This window comes from Mauremys mutica, chromosome 1 (genome assembly GCF_020497125.1).
Source record: "Mauremys mutica isolate MM-2020 ecotype Southern chromosome 1, ASM2049712v1, whole genome shotgun sequence".
NCBI lineage: Eukaryota > Metazoa > Chordata > Testudines > Geoemydidae > Mauremys > Mauremys mutica.
Genome location: NC_059072.1, coordinates 146690844 through 146710315, shown reverse-complemented (window position 1 = coordinate 146710315; position 19472 = coordinate 146690844). Strand labels below are relative to the sequence as shown.

At 46.4% G+C, this 19472-nt stretch overlaps 1 protein-coding gene across 7 annotated transcripts in view; it reads right to left on the bottom strand.

Moving 5' to 3' along the window:
- LOC123366406 (C-type lectin domain family 5 member A-like) overlaps positions 1 to 19136 on the bottom strand; it is a 32769-nt gene extending 13633 nt beyond the window's left edge. For 3 of the 7 annotated variants that reach the window (XM_045010114.1, XM_045010186.1, XM_045009882.1), the window contains exons 1-4: positions 15974 to 16115; positions 13683 to 13780; positions 4034 to 4102; positions 1161 to 1238 (exon numbers count right to left, since the gene is read on the bottom strand). In XM_045010114.1, the coding sequence (XP_044866049.1) occupies positions 1161 to 1238; positions 4034 to 4102; positions 13683 to 13761 (226 nt within the window). In that variant the 5' untranslated portion in view covers positions 13762 to 13780; positions 15974 to 16115. Of the gene's footprint in view, positions 1 to 1160; positions 1239 to 4033; positions 4103 to 13682; positions 13781 to 15973; positions 16116 to 18609; positions 18733 to 18972 lie in introns of those variants that run through there. The other 4 variants (XM_045009967.1, XM_045010027.1, XM_045010268.1 and 1 more) reach the window with 4 other exon arrangements.
- Between the last annotated feature and the right edge of the window lie 336 nt (positions 19137 to 19472).

The following is a 19472-nucleotide window of genomic DNA, read 5'->3' as shown; positions in this document are numbered from 1 at the left end:
ATCTCATTCACTTTTCTCCCCTAAACAGAGCACTTTAATGAAAAAAAATAAGCAAGGTCTGTTTGACTTACACATGCAAACGAAACAGGGAGCTCTCCTTTCATTCTACCCAGCCTTAAACAAACACCAGACCTGATGTAACAAGGGTGTTACTACAACAGCCTTGGTTGGACTGTTCTTTTGAAAGATCCTTAATGGTTCTTTTAAGATGCTGATTTTCAGTGAAGTCTTCTTGTTCAGGGGGCAGAGACCACAACAGGGAATAGCTCTGTTTTGTCAACTCTAGTCAATCAAAAACTGAAAGGCTTTAGATTAAGTTTGTTTAATGTTTGTACAGTGATTTCGAAGAGCTAACATAGTACAGAAGGGCTAAATATTACGACTGGGCAACCAACTAAAGATCTGTGTCACTTCTAGCTGTTGCCTTTTTCTTGCAGAAAGCTTAAAACAAACAAATGCAAACCGTAGGGGTCTGGTGCACACTGAACGCATGCTTAAAAAAACCTGCTGATCTGCTGATCTATTCTGCTGAGCTTCTCATCACACATTCTCGAATAGATAATACTTAGTCTTGCCATGAGTGGAAGAGACCAGACTAACTGACCTCTTGAGGTCCCTTCCACTCCTATGATTCTATCCTATTATTCTTATTGTGGAAGAACTTGGTGACAGAATAGCCTGATGTGATGAATCACTGGAGATTAACTGCACAAACTAAATTCAGCGTGAAAACAGTAATTCATTGTCCTCAGCTAGTGCAACACTGGGAAGCAGCTTTCAGAGCAAGACAGCCTAAAATACAATGCTACCCAATGTAATTTTCCCACTGCTATTTCCTCTACTTCAGTGAATTTTACACCTGAGGGGTTTTATTTTACATAACAAAAGGTGGCTGCCTCCTAGACTGCACACAGAGTGAAACAGGGTATGTGGTGTAGAGTCCATAGCTTGAGGGAAACACCTGCAGGGCTTGGCCTCTTTAGGGTTTGGATTCAATCAAAAACAAAACTGTAGGGTCAAATTTGGTTCAGGATATTTGAACCTTATTCTCCACCAACCAAACTTTAGAAAAGAGGGGCTAGATATGAGGTTCTGCTTTAGGTCCCCTTGAATTTTATCAAACTGATATCTTAAATCGGGTTATAAATTCTCAGAGGTACCTGTTCTGTCGCGAGCTGTAGTTGTGATTGTGCTGAAATCAGGTTGTGTCTTAGGCAGGCCTGGGGTAGTCTGTAGAACTGAAAATAAAATCCAATTCCTCTCTGAGCAATTCAATTTGAAATTGGAATCATTTTTAGGATCACTGTATATTAGAGCTGGTTGAACAGTTAAAAAAAGCTACATGGATAAAACTAGCAAGTTCATTTTCCTGTATATATTTATTAATTAATTATAATTATATTATATTATATATCCTGTTTAAAAAGTTTCTGCCAATCAGGCAGCAGAAATGATACCACGTGATTCAGACGAACAGCCACAAATTTGTTTGTCCAAACACTTCGGCAAATATTCACGAATAACAATTCACTAACTAAAATTGGGGATGAATTGATAATGCATAGTACTGACTGAATACCAGGGGAGATCATTTGTGAATATTTCAAAACAGCTAGGGATAAATTTTTCAAAAGCACCTCTGTGATTTAGGTGCCTAAGTCCTATTTTCAAAAGTATCTAAAGGATTGTTTAAATGGAGGCACTCAGAAAGTTAATCTAAATTAACTTTTAAAATGGATTATTTAAACTGCATTAAATCCCTGGGTGGACAGTTTTATTCAGAATTAAGGTGGCCTTACTTCAACTTATCTTATTCACTATCAAAGTTCTGCAGCCTGGATTTAAGCTCCTATCTTCATGACCTTGCTTACACTTGCGGCAGCATGTAAAGTACATGCAACTGTGTAAGACTCTGGATGAAGGAAGGAGGCGCGGAAAGGCTTTCACCTCTCCCTCCCCATCAGAGCCCCCATTTCCTCCCACCAGCGTCTTTCACTGCCGCATGCAGCTACACCCCACACTGTGGAAATAGCCTATCTTTCACTGTGGCATGTAGCTACACATACCCTACACACCACCACAAGTGTAGACAATGTCTATAAGAGGGGCGGGGCATAGCATCTCATCAGCATCTCCCATTGGCTATCTTAGGCAACTCCCCACCTAGTGTGCTGGCCAAATTCATTGTATAGGGAGCCTAGATGCCTGACTCAGGCTGGGTGGATCACAATGTTGTTCCTGTGATTTTTCTAGGTGCCTAAAAGATAGGTGTTGTGATGCATCTCAGCATCTCACCATCTACAGCCTTTTGTGAATCTAGACCTTGGGCACTTCTGAACATTTTACCTTCATCCCTCTTGAAGCCCCTTCACACTTACAACCTCATGATGTTTTCAAAGTGGTGTGTATCATTTATTCCACTGAAATTATCAGTCGTATGCATCTGTGAGGAAATGCTCATATGAGGAAGGATGATTTTGTGATTAAGACACATTGGTCTAAATTCAGTTCCTGGCCACTGAGTATGAACAGCTGGGTGCTCAGCACTTTTGAAAATCAGGCAGGTACCTAAATATGGATTTAGGAGCCTCACTTTAGGCTCCTAGTGTTGAAAACCCTAGCCAAAAATCTTGGCTTGATCTTTCTGAGCCTCCTGATTTGTAAAATTGGATTAATGATATTTGCCAACCTGAAAAGGTGTGTTTTGTAGATAAATTCATTAATGTTTGGTGAAGTTCTCAGATACAATGATGAGAGCCTCATCTAGACAGATATTTGATCACAAACGCACATCCAGAATACATGTGGTTAAGTCCAAATACTGAATCTTAGTATCAGTTACGGTGCAAGTAATCCATAGTCAGTCATTTGTCTGAACAACTTGAGTATATTAGATATAAAAAGTGAAGCTAACCCTTTTAAGGTAGTTCTGTGGCCCCTATTACCATAGTATTTGAGCATCTCACAATTGATCTGTGAGGTATGGAAGTTTTATAGTGCATAACCTGCATTTTATAGTGAAAAACTGAGAGACTAAGCCCTGGTCTACACACAGCCCCTGGTTCGAACTAGGGTACGCGAATTCAGCTACGTGAATAACGTAGCTGAATTCGAACTACCCTAGTTCGAATGACTTACCGTCCAGACGCCGCGGAAGCGAACTCCGCGGCTCCAAGGTCGACTCCGGCAACTCCTCCTGCCGCGGTGGAGTACCGGAGTCGACCGCGGCGCTTCCGGAGTTCGAACTATCGCGTCTAGATCAGACGCGATAGTTCGAACTCCGAGAAGTCGAACTCGCCGCGTCGACCCGGCGGGTAAGTATAGACGTGGCCTAAGTGACTTCCCCAAAGTTGCACAAGAAGGCTGTGGCAGAGTAAGGACATGAATTTGGCTCTCCCAACTCCAAGGCTAGCATCTTAACCATTGGGACATCCTTCTTCTCTAATACGCTCTCAAATTTAAGGATTTAACCACAGTTGGGATATTCAGAATTAAAGCTGTCCAGGAAATCCTGCCTCCTTGTTATTATATTGGTCCAATAATACGATGATATGCCAAGGAATTGCATTTTTTTCTACAATATCAGGTACACATGTGGCAGTGGGATTATCACTAGAGTTATGGTTGTCAATTAATCTCTTTCTGACTCAGCTCCCCAGCAGTTAAATGGGGCTTATGATACTTACCCTGTGGTTTCTATTTAGATAGTAAATTCTTCAGGGCAGGCAGGAACTTTTACCATGTAATTGTACAGGGCCAGTTCTAGGGGCAGTTGAGCAGGGCAGCCACCCTGGGCATCAGTTTCCAGGGGCAATGAGCCACTGGGATTTTTTTTGAGCAGGCCATTTTTGCTCCATTCTGATTTTTTTTTCACATTGCCGTTGTGAGCCGGGGTGCGCCTGGCTCAGTACAATAGGCTCACAAACTCAGGTGGGCCCTCTAGGGTCAGTAATAATAAAATGAGCATTCAAGAGAAACAAAGAGAACGCCCCCTTTGCTCAGCAGAATTTCATAGAGAACCCCAACATCTTACCTGTTATGTTCCTCTCGGTTGTGGAATTCAGGGTCCCTTGAGAGCCTGGCATGGGGAAGATCTGTGGAACTGAACACAAGCCCAGATGTTGTTCTCCTGGAGATGAGTCTTAATGCTGCCTATACAACATTTGGTTAATAGCAGTTGTTTGGAAAGGGTGTTCGTAGCCCATAACACAACTGCATGCCCAGGGAGCTATCATCTGCCTGGAATAGGGATGAGGAAGATTACAGCATAAAGCTAATGGGAGCAGTAATATCTCTGGTATTCCTGCCAGTAACAATAGCCATCAACACTGGTATAGACACAGGCTACATACAGACACAAGCAAAGGTTAAATGGATAAATACAGAACCCTATATACAGAAAGAGTGCAATGAATCATGACTATGGCCTGGTCTACACTAGGACTTTAATTCGAATTTAGCAGCGTTAATTCGAACTAACCGCTCAACCGTCCACACCAGGAAGCCATTTAATTCGAACTAGAGGGCTCTTTAGTTCGAATTTGGTACTCCACCCCGACAGGTGGAGTAACGCTAAATTCGACATGGCTAGCTCGAATTAGGCTAGGTGTGGATGCAAATCGAACTTAGTAGCTCCGGGAGCTATCCCACAGTGCACCACTCTGTTGACGCTCTGGACAGCAGTCGGAGCTTGGATTCTCTGACCAGCCACACAGGAAATGACCCGGGAAAATTTGAATTCATTTTCCTGTCTGGGCACTTTGAATCTGACGTCCTGGCTGGACATCGGGGCGAGATCCGCAGCACCTGCAACGATGCAGAGCTCTCCAGCAGAGGAGTCCGGCCAATCCAAGAATAGAAAGAGGTCCCCAGCATGGACTGACCGGGAAGTCATGGATCTGATCGGTGTGTGGGGCGAGGAGTCTGTGCTGTCGGAGCTGCGCTCCAGCAAGCGGAATGCAAAGACCTTCGAGAAGGTCTCCAAAGCAACGATAGAGAAAGGATACAGCCGGGATGCAATGCAGTGCCGCGTGAAAATCAAGGACCTGAGACAAGGCTACCAAAAAGTCAGAGCGGCAAACGGACACTCCGGAGCCCAGCCCCAGACATGCCGCTTCTACGAGGCACTGCATGCCATTCTAGGTGGGTCTGCCACCACTGCCCCACCAGTGACCGTGGACTCAGTGGATGGCATAGTGAACCTGGACAGTTCCTCCTCAATGTTCGCCGATGTGGAAGATGAGGAAGGGTCTGTGGAGGACGGCGCAAGCGACAGCCAACACAATACCGCTTTCCCTGACAGCCAGGATCTCTTCATCACCCTCACAGAGATCCCCTACCAACCCTCCCCGGCCGTTAACCTGGACTCTGAATCAGGGGAAGGATCAGGCGGTAAGTGCTATAAACATGTAAACATTTATTTTTTATAAAACAGGTATAAAAAAATAGAAATACTATATATAAAATTTTCAATGAAAAACTATATGAAAAGTAGGTCCACACATATAGGGATTGAACAATAATCCTCCAGGGACAATTCAAGAAAGGTCTCATTTAGGTCCTCGAAAAGCCTCCGCAGGAGGTTCCTGGGGAGAGGTGCCTTGTTGGGTGCTCCGTGGAAGCACACTCTTCCGCGCCAGGACATCCTTATGTAGATGGGAATCATCGCCTCCACAAGCATGGCCGCATATGGTCCTGGTCTCTGCAGGGCTTCCCTTAGCATCCGCTCTTTGTGACTCCGAGGGACCCGTATCAGGGTGATCTCGTTCATGAAATGCTGCATCTAATTAGGGCAATTAGTGTATTGTTACTGTTGTGAATGGTTGACTTTTACTTTGCATAACAATGACCCTCGCTTAACAGCCACGTGTTGTAGGCCACATAGGAAAAGCATACATTGATCTTTCCCGTGCACTGGCGGGAGTGGCTGGAAAAGGGTCAGAGTATATGATTTCCAGATTGCCTTTAGCGGGAGGGCACAGCTATCCATTAACTGATAAGCAGAATGTACTGTAAGGCTTACCAGGACTGTCTGCTAGACGGATTCAGCTGTCTCTCCCCACTTGTCCGCTCTCCTGTGCAATGCCGCAGCCAATGAGAGCGTATTCCAAAATCTCGAACTTGTCCTGAGATCTCGTGAGACTTGTTGCCCTGTATGGTCTTGTTCAGAGAAACTGACTAGACTGTGTTCACTGTTCGCAAACATGTATCTGTTCAAGGAAATCAGTTACTTTTCCCATCACACAGCTTCGGCTCTTTCCCGGACTGCCCCGGTATCCCCCTCGCAGAGGCTGGCGCAGATTAGGCGGCGAAAGAAAAAGACTAGGGACGAGATGTTCGCGGAACTGATGGCTTGCTCCAGAGCTGAGGCGGCAGAGCAGAGACAGTGGAGGGAGACCCTATGTCAACAGCATCGCACACACATCGAACGGGAGGACAGGTGGCGGCAGGAAGACCAGCAGGTGACTCAAACGCTGCTTGGGCTAATGAGGGAGCAAACGGACACGCTCCGGCTCCTTGTTGATGTTATGCAGGACCGCAGGCAGGAGGACAGAGCCCCCCTGCAGTGTATCTGCAACCGCCCTCCCCCGCCAAGAAGTCCTGCCCCCCCCTCACCCAAAAGTACAAGACAGCGGGGCGGTAGGGGCCGTGAGAACTGTCACTGCACCACTGCATAGCGCTAATGTACCACACACCTCTCACGCTATAAATTTGTAGAAGTGCTTCCCTTACAGGCTCACCCAGTCCCAAATCCAAGTTTCATCCCCCCAGTGTGTATTAGATTATTAAAAGCTGTTTGCTGTTATTCACTGTTTCGGTCACGTCTTTCATGTCAGAGGATTTTTTTGTGTATGGGGGGGGAGGGGATTTATAATTGCACGGTATAGCCTACATTACCAGGGTACAGACTTGGGGCCATGATCAACTGCAGGGCACACACACACTGCAGTCAGTAGGCACCAGGGTCACTCTGTGTGGTGTAAGCTGCCCCGGGTCATTCTGTGATGTGTATGCTTGTCCAGGGTCCTAGCGCCTGCCACCCCCTTAATGTTAAGGCACGCTGCCCTTACCATGCACTTCCACCGTAGCAACGAGCCTCTCCGCTGCCCTGAGCCCCAACAAGAGCCCTCATCCACGGACAGATACTCACCCTTCCCCCACACCCCTCACCCCTTCCTACGCCCAAACCCGCAGCCCACTGCCGTCATCCAAACCCCTATCCAAAGAAGGCACCACTCGCCCCTTCCTGCAAACCCACCCCTTCCTGCAAACCCTCCCCTTCATGCACAACCACTTGCAACCGTCCCCCACCCCAGAGACCTATGTAGGAGCAGGAGGATGTCATTCCTCTATGGAACAAGCGGTCTGTACATCAGTGCACACCGTGCCCAGCACAGTATGCGTCCATGTTTCAACACCTGAACAGAAATGCAAAGTAAAACAAAGATTTATTAATAATGAGTGTTACAATTAATTTGCTTTAAAACGTGCTTTGGAAGTGGGGGAAACTTGGAGAACGGGGTATGTAACCGCAGATCGAAATCGACACATACAGACACAGGCCCAGGGTCAGTTTCTCTTGAAAGCAAGTGGAGAGTCATAGGTTACCCTGCTCTCCGAGGAAACTTGCTTTCAAAGCCTCCCGGATACACAGCGCTTCCCGCTGGGATATTCTCTCGGCACGGGTGTCTGGCTGAGCGTAAACTGCAGCCAGGCGATTTGCCTCAACCTCCCATCCGGACAAAAAGGTCTCGCCCTTGCTCTCACAGAGATTGTGTAGCACACAGCAAGCAGCAATAACTACGGGGATATTCTTTTCGCTGATGTCCGAGCGAGTCAGTAAGCTCCGCCATCTCCCCTTGAGACATCCGAAAGCACACTCCACCACCATTCTGCACTTGCTCAGCCGGTAGTTGAAGAGTTCCTTCTCTCTGTCCAAGGCGCCTGTATAGGGCTTCATGAGCCAGGGCATTAGCGGGTAGGCTGGGTCCCCGAGGATCACTGTAGGCATCTGCACATCCCCAACCGTTATTTTGTGGTCCGGGAAGAAAGTACCTGCCTGGAGGCGTTTAAACAGACCAGAGTTCCTGAACACACGCGCGTCATGAACCTTGCCCGCCCACCCAACGAAGATGTTGGTAAAACGTCCCCTATGGTCTACCAGTGCTTGCAGCACCATTGAAAAGTAGCCCTTTCGGTTAATGTACTCGCTGGCCTGGTGGGCTGGTGCCAGGATAGGGATGTGAGTCCCATCTATAGCCCCACCGCAGTTTGGGAATCCCATCGCGGCGAAGCCATCTATGATGTCCTGGACGTTTCCGAGAGTCACTACCTTTGAGAGAAGTTGCTCAACGATTGCATGGGCTACTTCAATCACAGCAACCCCCACGGTAGATTTTCCCATGCCAAAGTGGTTCGCTACTGACCGGTAGCTGTCTGGTGTTGCAAGTTTCCAGAGGGCTATGGCCACTCGCTTCTGCACACTCAGGGCTGCTCGCATCCGGGTGTCCTGGCGCTTCAGGGCAGGGGACAGCAAGTCACAGAGTTCAAGGAAAGTGCCCTTACGCATCCTGAAGTTTCGCAGCCACTGTGATTCATCCCAGACCTGCAGCACTATGCGGTCCCACCAGTCCGTGCTTGTTTCCTGGGCCCAGAATCGCCGTTCCACACCATGAACTTGACCCATTGCCACCATGATCTCCACTGTGCGGCGTACCCTGCTTTGTGAGAGGTCTGCGCCACTCTGTGAATTCCTGTCCTCACCGCGCTGCCGGAGCCTCCTCGCACGATTTCTCAGCAGCTGACTGTGGAAGAGGTGGACGATAAGGTGCAAGGAGTTGACAACGGCCATAAGTGCAGCGATGATCGCAGCGGGCTCCATGCTCGCAGTGCTGTGGCGTACGTGCTGTAACCGACAAGAGAAGGGCGCGAACAGATTTCCCGCCGGAGCTTTCAGGGAGGGAGGGCGTGATTGACGGTTCAATGACAACAGTTACCCAAAAGCACCATTGACACATTTTTCCCCCAGGAGGCATTGGGAGCTCTACCCAGCATTCCAATGGGCAGCGGGGACTGCGGGAACTGTGGGATAGCTTCCTGCAGTGCACCGCTTCCAAAGTCGACGCCAGCCCCGTTACTGTGGACTCAGAAATTCGAATTAGTGTATTTACTGTGGATATACAAATTCGACTTCATAAGGTCGAATCCACAAATTCGACTTAAGTAGATTCAAAATAGTCTTGTAGTGTAGACAAGGCCTATGGGTCTGAAATTAGTTTGCCATAAATGTCCATAGAACAAAACTTGATTATCACACATGTCTTTGTACAGCATGTAACACAATGAGGTCCTGGCCCTTGACTTGCGCTCCTAGGCACTATGGTAATACAAATAATGATAATATATGCTTGTAAAAACTGAGTAAGAAGGGGTGCAAACATGGGCAAAGAAAAATTCTCTACAGATATCAGGCATGTTTGTGAATAATTTGTCGATCAACTCTAACTCCCAAGATAAGTGACTTTCCATATACCAGACACATCTTGTCCATAGGAAATCCTCCTAGGAATACTCCTGGCTGTGTGGGAATCATTGCACTTTCCTACCCCCAGAAGAGGACTGATGATTCAAGCCCTATATGCCCACAAAATGAGTCACTCCCTTTGCTTCAGCACCAAGGCAAATGTTGTAACATGCTTTACAAACTGCTGCCATGCCCTGTGGAGATACAAGCTGGGTGAGGTAATAATCTTTATTGGACCAACTTCTTTTGGTGAGAGAGATCTTTTATAACGATCTCTGTGTGGCTTGAAAACTTGACTCTCTCATCAAACAGAAGTTGGTCCAATAACTGATAATACGTCACCTACCTTGTCTCTCCTATATCCTCGGAACTACATCAAATTCAGAAACAAATGCCATTACTCCTAGGGGCATCATGCACCAAAATATTTAAAATTCTGAACATTATATTTTAAAATTCTGAAAATTTTATTTGTCAGATAAATGTGGAAGCTCCAGCACGGCATTGGGGAGCACAGGCCACTGGCTGCACAGAGGTGGGAGATCACTGTGCAGCTCCCCGCTCCCCTCTCCCCTGGGACACAGACTCAGTGGTGAGGCTGCACCCAACCCTGACACAGCACAAGGACCAGGTCTGCCCCAGAAACACCCCTAGCCCTGCCCCTCCATTCCAGGTTCACCAGGTGTGGGCATGCAGGCTCAGCAAAGCAGGATCCAAGTGTGAAAGGGCTTAATGTGGAGGGATCAAGTTGTGGGTTGAGAGGGTTCTGTGTGGGGCAATCTGGGTGTGGGCAGCTCAGTAGGGGATCTGGGTGCAGGGGGAATCTGGATGCAGAGGGGCTTGTTGACGGCTTCTGGGTGCAACAGTAATGGGATTCTGGAGTGGGGTGAAGGTGGTTGGGGCTCAGTTGTGGGGGTCTGGGTGTGGGGGAATAGAGCGCAGAAAGGGGGTCTGGGTGTTGGGGGCTTAGTGGGGGCTTCAGATGCTGGGGGAGTGGGGCTCAGTGGGGTGGGGACTCACGTATAGCTAGTTGGGGCTCAGTGGGGTGCAGATCTGGGTGCATGTGGCTCATTGGAGTAGTCCAGGTGCAGGGGGAGTGGGATTCATGGTGGGGGTGAGGCTCCATGGGAGGGTCTGGATATGAGGGGGTTTGGATGTATCGGGGTTGGGCGGATGGAGGAGCAGCTCCCTGTACTGGAATCCCTCACCCTAAAGCAGAGGAGCAATGGGTGCAGGAAGCAGGGGGAGTGGAAGTTTGCAGAGTTTCCTGCAGCTGGAAGAGAAATCTGGGAGTGGGTATGAACCAGCCCCAGATGCTGTGCAGGGACAGAGGACATCCCATCCTCCCCAGCCCAACCGGGACAAGCAGCTGAGCCTGGTGCAGGGTAGGAGCCACCAGCCGGGTTTTCCCTAGTCCCACTGTGCTGGGCACCTGAAACATACTGCTGGGGAGGGTCGCATGACTTCTCTTGTGGCTTCCCTTTGCTTCCCTATCAGAAAGTCATTTTTCTGAGGGGAAGCAAAGAAATTTGTGGGGGACATAAATTCTGTGCATGTGCGGTGGTGCAGAATTCCCCCAGGAGTAAAATGCTGAGTTTTTCTCTATGCCTCTGTGACCCAGGCAGAAACTGTTAGCTATCAGAGAAAGAGGAAACTCCAGCTGTGAGATCACTTAGTGCAAGTAGGAGTGAAAAATCCCCTTAGCTAAAACAATCACTCCTTGGAAAACAAATTCTTCCCTTCCCCCCATGAATCCTTTCTATCCAGGGCACATATTGGGTGGGTTGTGATCCATTTCTCACTTCACAGAGACCAGGAATTCTGAAAAGGAAGCATCAGGAATCACTCTAAAGTGACTGGTTTCAGAGTAGAAGCCATGTTAGTCTGTATCCATAAAAAGAACAGGAGTACGTGGGAGACAGGCCAGTCCTCGCTTATAGACAGCCTCCCAACCTGAAGCAAATACTCACCAGCAACCGCACACCATACAACATACACACTAACCCAGGAACTTATCCTTGCAACAAAGCCCGATGCCAGCTCTGTCCACATATCCATTCAGGTGACACCATCATAGGACCTAATCACATCAGACAGGCCATCAGGGGCTCGTACACCTGCACATCTACCAATGTGATATATGCCATCATGTGCCAGCAATGACCCTCTGCCATGTACATTGGCCAAACTGGACAGTCTCTACACAAAAGAATAAATGGACACAAATCTGACATCAGGAATCATAACATTCAAAAACCAGTGGGAGAACACTTCAACCTCTCTAACCACTCAGTGACAGACTTGAAGGTGGCAATTTTGCAACAAAAAAACTTCAAAAACAGACTCCAAAGAGAAACTGCTGAACTCGAATTAATATGCAAATTAGATACAATTAACTCTGGCCTAAACAGAGACTGGGAATGGTTGGGTCATTACACTAATTTAATCTATTTTCCTATGTTAAGTTCTCCTCAGACCTTCTATGGGCCATCTTATTATCACTTCAAAAAGTTGTTTTTCCTCCTGCTGATGATAGCTCATCTCAATTGATTAGACTTTTCCTGTTGTTATGCATACTTCCACCTTTTCATGTTCTCTGTATGTATAAATATCTCCTGTCTGTGTGTTCCATTCTATGCATCCAAAGAAGTGAGCTGTAGCTCACGAAAGCTCATGTTAAAATAAATTTGTTAGTCTTTAAGGTGCCACAAGTACTCCTGTTCTTTTTTCTAAAGTGACTCTGTCTGATCAGTCTTAGAGAAGTCGGGGAGGGATAGCTCAGTGGTTTGAGCATTGGCTTGTTAAACCCAGAGTTGTGAGCTCAGTCCTTCAGGGTGCCCTTTAGGGATCTGGGGCAAAAAGCTATCTGGGGATTAGTCTCCCTTTGAGCAGGGGGTTGGACTAGATGACCTCCTGAGGTCCCTTCCAATCCTCATATTCTAAGTGTTGGTGGCCACTGGAAAACATTTTACTCAGGTTTCCTAAGTGAATGTGAAAAAGAGGGTCTTATACTAAGGTGACAGGGAAACAAATATAACAACCCTAAACTAAGGCTGGTAATAGAGAAAGGGGAAGAGCTGTATTATAACATGGGAGATGGAGGCTGAAGTTACACATGAAATGGTATTACCAAGTGCAGCTTCACCAGTTAATTAATCTAAAAGTTTGCTATTAGCCTTCTGGGTTTAGATCCAAAGGGACAGCAGCCCGACACACATACTTTATTATAATACTCACTTTTTACTATTATAGTGCACACTATCTAAAAGAACATTGTGTAGTCATGGTTTCAGTTCTTTTTTACTCATAAGATACAGTAAAGTGCACATTACGAATGGCTTACTCTTACAAAGTATCAGAGGGGCAGCCATGTTAGTCTGTATCCACAAAAACAACGAGGAGTCCTGTGGCACCTTAAAGACTAACAGATTTATTTGGGCATAAAGTTTTGTGGGTTAAAAACCCCACTTCTTCAGGTGCAAGGAGTGAAAAATTACAGATGCAGGCATAAATATACTGATATATGAAGAGAGGGGAGAACCAGTGTGAACAAGGCCAATTCAGTCAGGGTGGATGTAGTCCACTCTCAATAGTTGATGAGGAGGTGTCAATACCTGGAGAGGGAAAATTGCTTTTATAGTGAGCCAACCACTCCCAGTCCCTATTCAGGCCCAAATTAATGGTTTTGAATTTGCAAATGAATTGTACTCTGCAGTTTCTCTTTGAAGTCTGTTTTTGAAGTTCTTTTGTTGAAGTGTGGCTACTTTTAAATCTGTTATTGAATGTCCAGGGAGATTGAAGTGTTCTCCTAGTGGCTTTTGTATGTTACCATTCCTGATGTCTGATTTGTGTCCATTTATTCTTTTACTCATACAAAGTCATGCAGCAAAGAGGGGTTGTTGGGTTACCTCAGGATGCTGCTCAGCTCTTCAGCGAGCCACAGAGGAGTATTCCTAGGACACATCACCACTGTCTAGATCTAATCCCAGCACCATTCTTGGGGGTATTTTGTGCCTAGTTTGGTTTTTGTGAGATGCTGAGATTCATTGTAATATCCCACACTACACAACACACACATGAAAGTATCAGCTGCTAGAAGAAAAGTGCTATAAAATCAATAAATAATAACTGAAAATTACAAATGCACATTGATACTCACAATAGATGAGAAACAAGGATGTCCCTACTAGTTTAATGGGCAGGATGACTAATCCAGAAATGACCAGTTGCCAGTTCATCTTGCCCCTGTGGAATGATCTGAAAGGTTTAGAACATCCTTGCTTAATGTACACTGACACTTCTCAACACTGGACAGAATGGGTCAAATTTCAAACTAGACCATGAGAATTTAGACAGTCAAAATGGTTTTTATTAATTACATTGCATTACTTGTGAAGAAAATTTTTACTAAATTTTAGCAACGTAACAGAATAGGTATGTAATGATGGTTACCTATTAATAAAAGCTCCTCACTGTTCAGTTCCTGTTTGGTAGATGGGCCTGTAGCACTATATCCTCACTTGTATTAATCAGCATAGCTCCCCTGAAATCCATGGAGCTGCACTAGTCTATGCCAGCTGAGGATCTCATCAATAGCGTGTTTCCCAATAGGGCAGGTAGCAAGATACTGGGCTAGATAGTATGTGTTCCGAGGATCCTGGAGCTAAATGCATGGCTGTGTGGATGGTATTGCCAAAGGGGCTTCGGCTTCCTCAGCCGTGGGGTGCTGATCCAAGAAAAAGGACTTCTGAGCATATATGGGGTCCATTTATTAAGGAAGGGGAAGAGTATCTTTTGATACAGACTGGCTAGGCAGGTTTTAAACTAGGTTTGATGGGGGCAGGAGACAAAAGGCCACAGGTAAGTCCAGAACATGGAGACGTGGGCGAAGGGTCAGATTCTGGGGGGAACATGGACAATCACAGTGGGGACAAAGGAGATACCAGAGGGAATAGAGGGACAATTTAATGAACATCTTAGATGTCTGCATTCTAGTGCAAGAAGTATGGGGAATACACAGGAAGAACTAGAAATACTAGTGAAAAAACACAGTTACAACATATTGGCATCATAGGTTCATTCACATGACTGGAATACTGCCTAATGTAATAAGGATTAAGATTTAGATTGTGCACTTATTTTTATTTTGTTTGGTGACCATCTTTGTTCTTTTATGCCTACTACTTATAATCACTTAAAATCTATCCGTAGTTAATAATCCTGTTTTATGTTTTACCTAAAGCAGTGTAATTGTCTTGAAGTGCTTGGGAAACCTCAGCTCACGAGCAAAAACTGGTGACTGTCCTCTCCACATTGAGGGAGGGGTGTGTTAGGATATAGATATTCATGCCTGTCTGTAAAGGCCTATTTTTTAAGAATTTAGGTGTATTCTTAGCTAGTTATAGAAGTATAAAAGAGAGAATCAAAATCACTGTCAGCTGGTGTAAGGGACTTCTCTTACTGTAACAGTCTGAGGCCAGGGTCTTAGGCTAAGGCCTTCAGCTAAGCAGCAGAGGCCAGCCATAAACTGGGAAGTGTATGGTCACATCCTTACATTCCAAACGAGTCACATTGAAATAAGATGCTATTGGGCTGTTAGGAATACAATCCTGTCCTGATATTCCTATCACCTCCAGAGAAAGGGAAGAGCCTAGAAGATGTAAAAGGAAACTTAGTTTGATAGCATCCTCTCTGGCAAGAACTCACATATCAATAGCTGGGATATGAAATCCTCATTTCTGTATTCTATCACTGTAGTCTCCACTTCCCTATTGTTTGTCTGTATAATCTGTCTGGTTCTGTGATTGTTTCTGTCTGATGTATAATTAATTTTGTTGGGTGTAAACCAATTAAGGTGGTGGGATATAATTGGTTAAATAACCATGTTACAATATGTTAGGATTAGTTAGTTAAATTTCAGTAAAATGATTGGTTAAGGTATAGCTAAGCAGAACTAAAGTTTTACTATATAGTCTGCAGTCAATCAGGAAGTAAGGGGGGGGGAATGGTAACAGGGACTGGGGTGGGGAATTGGGCTCATGTTTTGCTAAGCGGGGAATGGGAACGGGGATGGGAATAGGAACAGGGACACAGGCAAGGCTCTGTGGTGCCAGAGCTGGGAAAGGGGACACTAAGGAAGGAAACTGGAATCATGCTTGCTGGAAGTTCACCCCAATAAACATTGAATTGTTTGCACCTTCGGACTTCGGGTATTTTTGCTCTCTGTTCATGCAAGAAGGACCAGGGAAGTGAGAAGGTGAAAGAATAAGCCCCCTAATATACTGGGTAATGAACGTATACTGCTCAGGCTTCTGACCAGTGCAAGATGGTACAGCTTAGGGTTGCCTGGAGCCTCTCTATTGTTAGTTAATAAGCGTCTGGGAAAATCATTCATGTAACTCAGTTGGATGTGTCCCTGCATGTGGATGTCTGTGTAAGTGCAGTACCTACTAGATGTTTGCAGCTTGTCACAGCAGTACAGTGTGAGAGACGGAGCCTAGGTTGATAGGCTCAGCAGTACTCCAGTTCCAGGTTGTACCTTGGGAACCCGTCACAGATACCAAGCTGGGAGGGGTAGCAACAGGATAGCAAGCACTTTGGAGAACAGGATTAGAATTCAAAATCTTGAAAATTGGAGAAATGGTCTGAAATAAATAGGATGAAATTCAATAAGGACAAATGCAAAGTACTGTACTTAGGACGGAATAATCAATTGCACAAATACAAAATGAGAAATGACTGCCTAAGAAGGAGTACTGTAGAAAAGGATCTGGGGGTTATAGTGGATCACAAATGAAATAGGACTAAAAAATGTAACACTGTTGCAAAAAAAGCGAACATCCTTCTGGGATGTATTAGCAGGAGTATGGTAAGTAAGAGGAGAGAAGTAATTCTTACACTCTGCTCAGCACTGGTAAGGCCTCAACTGGAGTATTGTGTCCAGTTCAGAGCATGACACGTCAGGAAAGATGTGAACAAGTTGGAGAGAGTCCAGAGGAGAGCAACAAAAATGATTAAAGGACCAGAAAACATGACCTATGAGGAAAGAAGGGCCAGCTCTAGGCACCAGAGCACCAAGCATGTGCTTGGGGTGGCACTTTCCAAGGGGCGTCACTCTCCCCCCCCTTTTTTTTCCCTTGGGGAGCAAAAAGCCGGGAGCTGGCCCTGGACCAACATGTTCTTTGTCAGCTGAGGCTTTCAGGCTTAGCTGGAACTGACACTGCAGTTCTGGCTGCAGTCGCTAGATGGCGCTCACGGCAGCCTGAGTCGCACAGGCTGGACCGCGGTTCAGGCTGCCCTGCCGCTGGGGAGCCCGAGCATCATCCCCCGGAGCCAGGCCCGGGCTGCCGCGGCGAGAGGGGCTCAGCTCCGGAGGATGATGCTCGGGCTCCCCAGCGGCAGGGCAGCCTGAACCGCAGTCCAGCCTGGGTGTGAGGAGCCGGGGAGGGAAGGAACTGGGGCCCGAGATGCAGGGAGGTGGGAGAGGTCCTGCTGCCGCCACCGCTGCTGCTCTGCTCTGAGTCTCCCCCGCCTCAGCCCCACGCTGCCTGCCCTGGGCGGGGAGAGGCAGAGCCTGGCTCTGAGCGGGGCAGTGGGGGATACTGCCCTGCTGGGGGACCCCCGCAGCTCGGGCAAGTGTCTGTCCTCTTGGCTCTGCCTGCGTGGGGCTGGGGAAGCAGCTGTCAGTGCCTGCCCCTCTCAGCCCTTACACCCCCCGTCCTGCTCACAGCCCCTCCACTTGTACCTCCCCCCATCGCTCCTTCGACGCACCCCTTTCCCTTGTACTCTCTCTTCACCTGCACCTCTCCCCTTGTACCCTCCCCCAGCCCTCTCCTCCCACACCTCCCCCTTCCCCTGCACCTCTTCTCCTACAACCCTCCTGATACCCCTTCTCCTCCTCTGTGAGTACATCACACCCAGCTTCTCTGCCAGTGTAGAGCCCCCAAGCACCCCCACACCTGCTCCGCTGCTTGAACCCTCTTTACTAGAGCCCCATCCCTTTCTGGGTACAAGGTTTGAGGGTTAGTCCCTGTGTCTTCCATGTGCATTTGGAGCACTAAAGATGAGGTTGCCGGCGGATGGGGAGGGTGAGATTAATACTAAAGTGATATAAAAATAGGAAAAATGGTTTGATCCCCACTGCAAGTGTAAATGGGGATTGCTGTGGTAAACGAGGAGGTCACGTTTGTGGAGGGGGAGCCCAGGGCTGGGATGGTAGGGTGTGTGTGTGGGGGGGAAGAGAGAGCCCAGGGCTGGGGTGGCAGGGGTGTGGGTGGGGGAGGGCACTGGGGGGGGAGAGCCCAGGGCTGGGCTGGGGGGCAGCCAATTTTTTATTTGCTTGGGGCAGCAAAAAACCTAGAGCCGGCCCTGGAGGAAAGATTCTAAAAATTGGGTTTGTTTAGTCTGGAGAAGAGAAGATGGAGGGGAGTGGGGGCATGTAACAGGCTTCAAGTATGTTAGAAAAAAGAGTGTAATAAATGGATCCTCTTATCTACTGAGGAGAGGACAAGAAGTAATGGGCTTAAATTGTAGTAATGGAGATTTAGGTTAGACATTAGGAAAAACTTCTTAATTGTAAGGGTAGCTAAGCACTGGAACAAGTTACTTAGGAACTTGTGGAATCCCCGTCAATGGAGCTTTATCAGAACAGATTAGACAAACCCCTCAGTGATAGTCTTAGGCCTATCTCAGAGCAGGGGACTGGACTAGATGACCTATCAAGGTCTCTGCCAGTTCTATACTTCTATGATGTCAGCTCCTATGTTCAGGAATGTGCTGGGATGCCAACACTATATTTTTAAAATTCAGTTATTTAACATCTGTGCAAATAATTAAATCCTTCTTTAGACACCAATCCTTGTCTTGAACTCAATCGCCCATGTGACAATGCATTGTACTTTTACTAGTCAAAGCCCACCTCCAGGCCAGCCAATGAATACAGAAGATTGCAGGAGAAAGATATACAAAGAAATTCTGTTTTGGTTGGGGGTTTGGGCTCCTTTTCTTACTAATCCCATTCAGTATTATAGTAGCAGCCAAGCATATTTATCATTGAAAGGATAAAGCAAAGTGCCCGTGTACAGTACCTTGCAGAACCAATAGATTAAAGTTGTGGTTAAAGCCCAGAACTGAGAGACTTGAGATATGCTACTGACTCCTTAGCAACATTGGTCAAATCATTTATCCCCTCTATGCCTCAGTTTTTCCACCTATAAAATGGAAATAATATTTTTATTTGCTACTCAAAGTCACCAAAATTTTAGTTGATAGAAAATCTAACAAAGTAACAATGTAATAAAGACCAGCAAGATAAATAAGAAACAAAAATACTTATCAGGAGGAGCTCTATGCAGACAGATCTCTGACTTCAGTCCACTTCAGTGCTAGCTATAAGGAAACCGACAAAAGGCTCCCTGGGATTTATCAGTGCCCTTGTGGTTTTCAGTTACCTTAGGGGTCGTACTTTTATCCTTTGCTCTGACAGTGTATCTCTTGTTCTTCTGTCTCTCTCTTCTCAGACAATTTCTGAGGTTTCTTCCTCTTTTTCTTAGTGGTATATGCTAGGATAAGTGCTTTGTGCAGTTACCACTAATTAAATAATGTTTAACTCAAGGCTTCCTGAAATGAAAGTATGCTGGGAATCAGAGACAATGGGATGACTCAGATGTTCTAGTGGTTCATTCTTTGAGGGTAATGTCTGAAAAGATTGCTACACAGCAAGGGATTGAGCTGTGGAATGGCAACTTTGTTCCCCTATAATTTTTTCCCTTGGTTTATTCCAATGTCTACCAACTTATCAGTGTGAAGTTAGCCACTAAATGGATTTTAAAGGGGACCTGCAAAGGGAAAATTGTTGTTGTACTTTTGTTCTTCTTTAATATTTATGAAGAAAGTCTGAAAAGTCTCGTTTAAAAAAAAAAGTGAGGTGCATATGTGTGTGTGTAGTCTT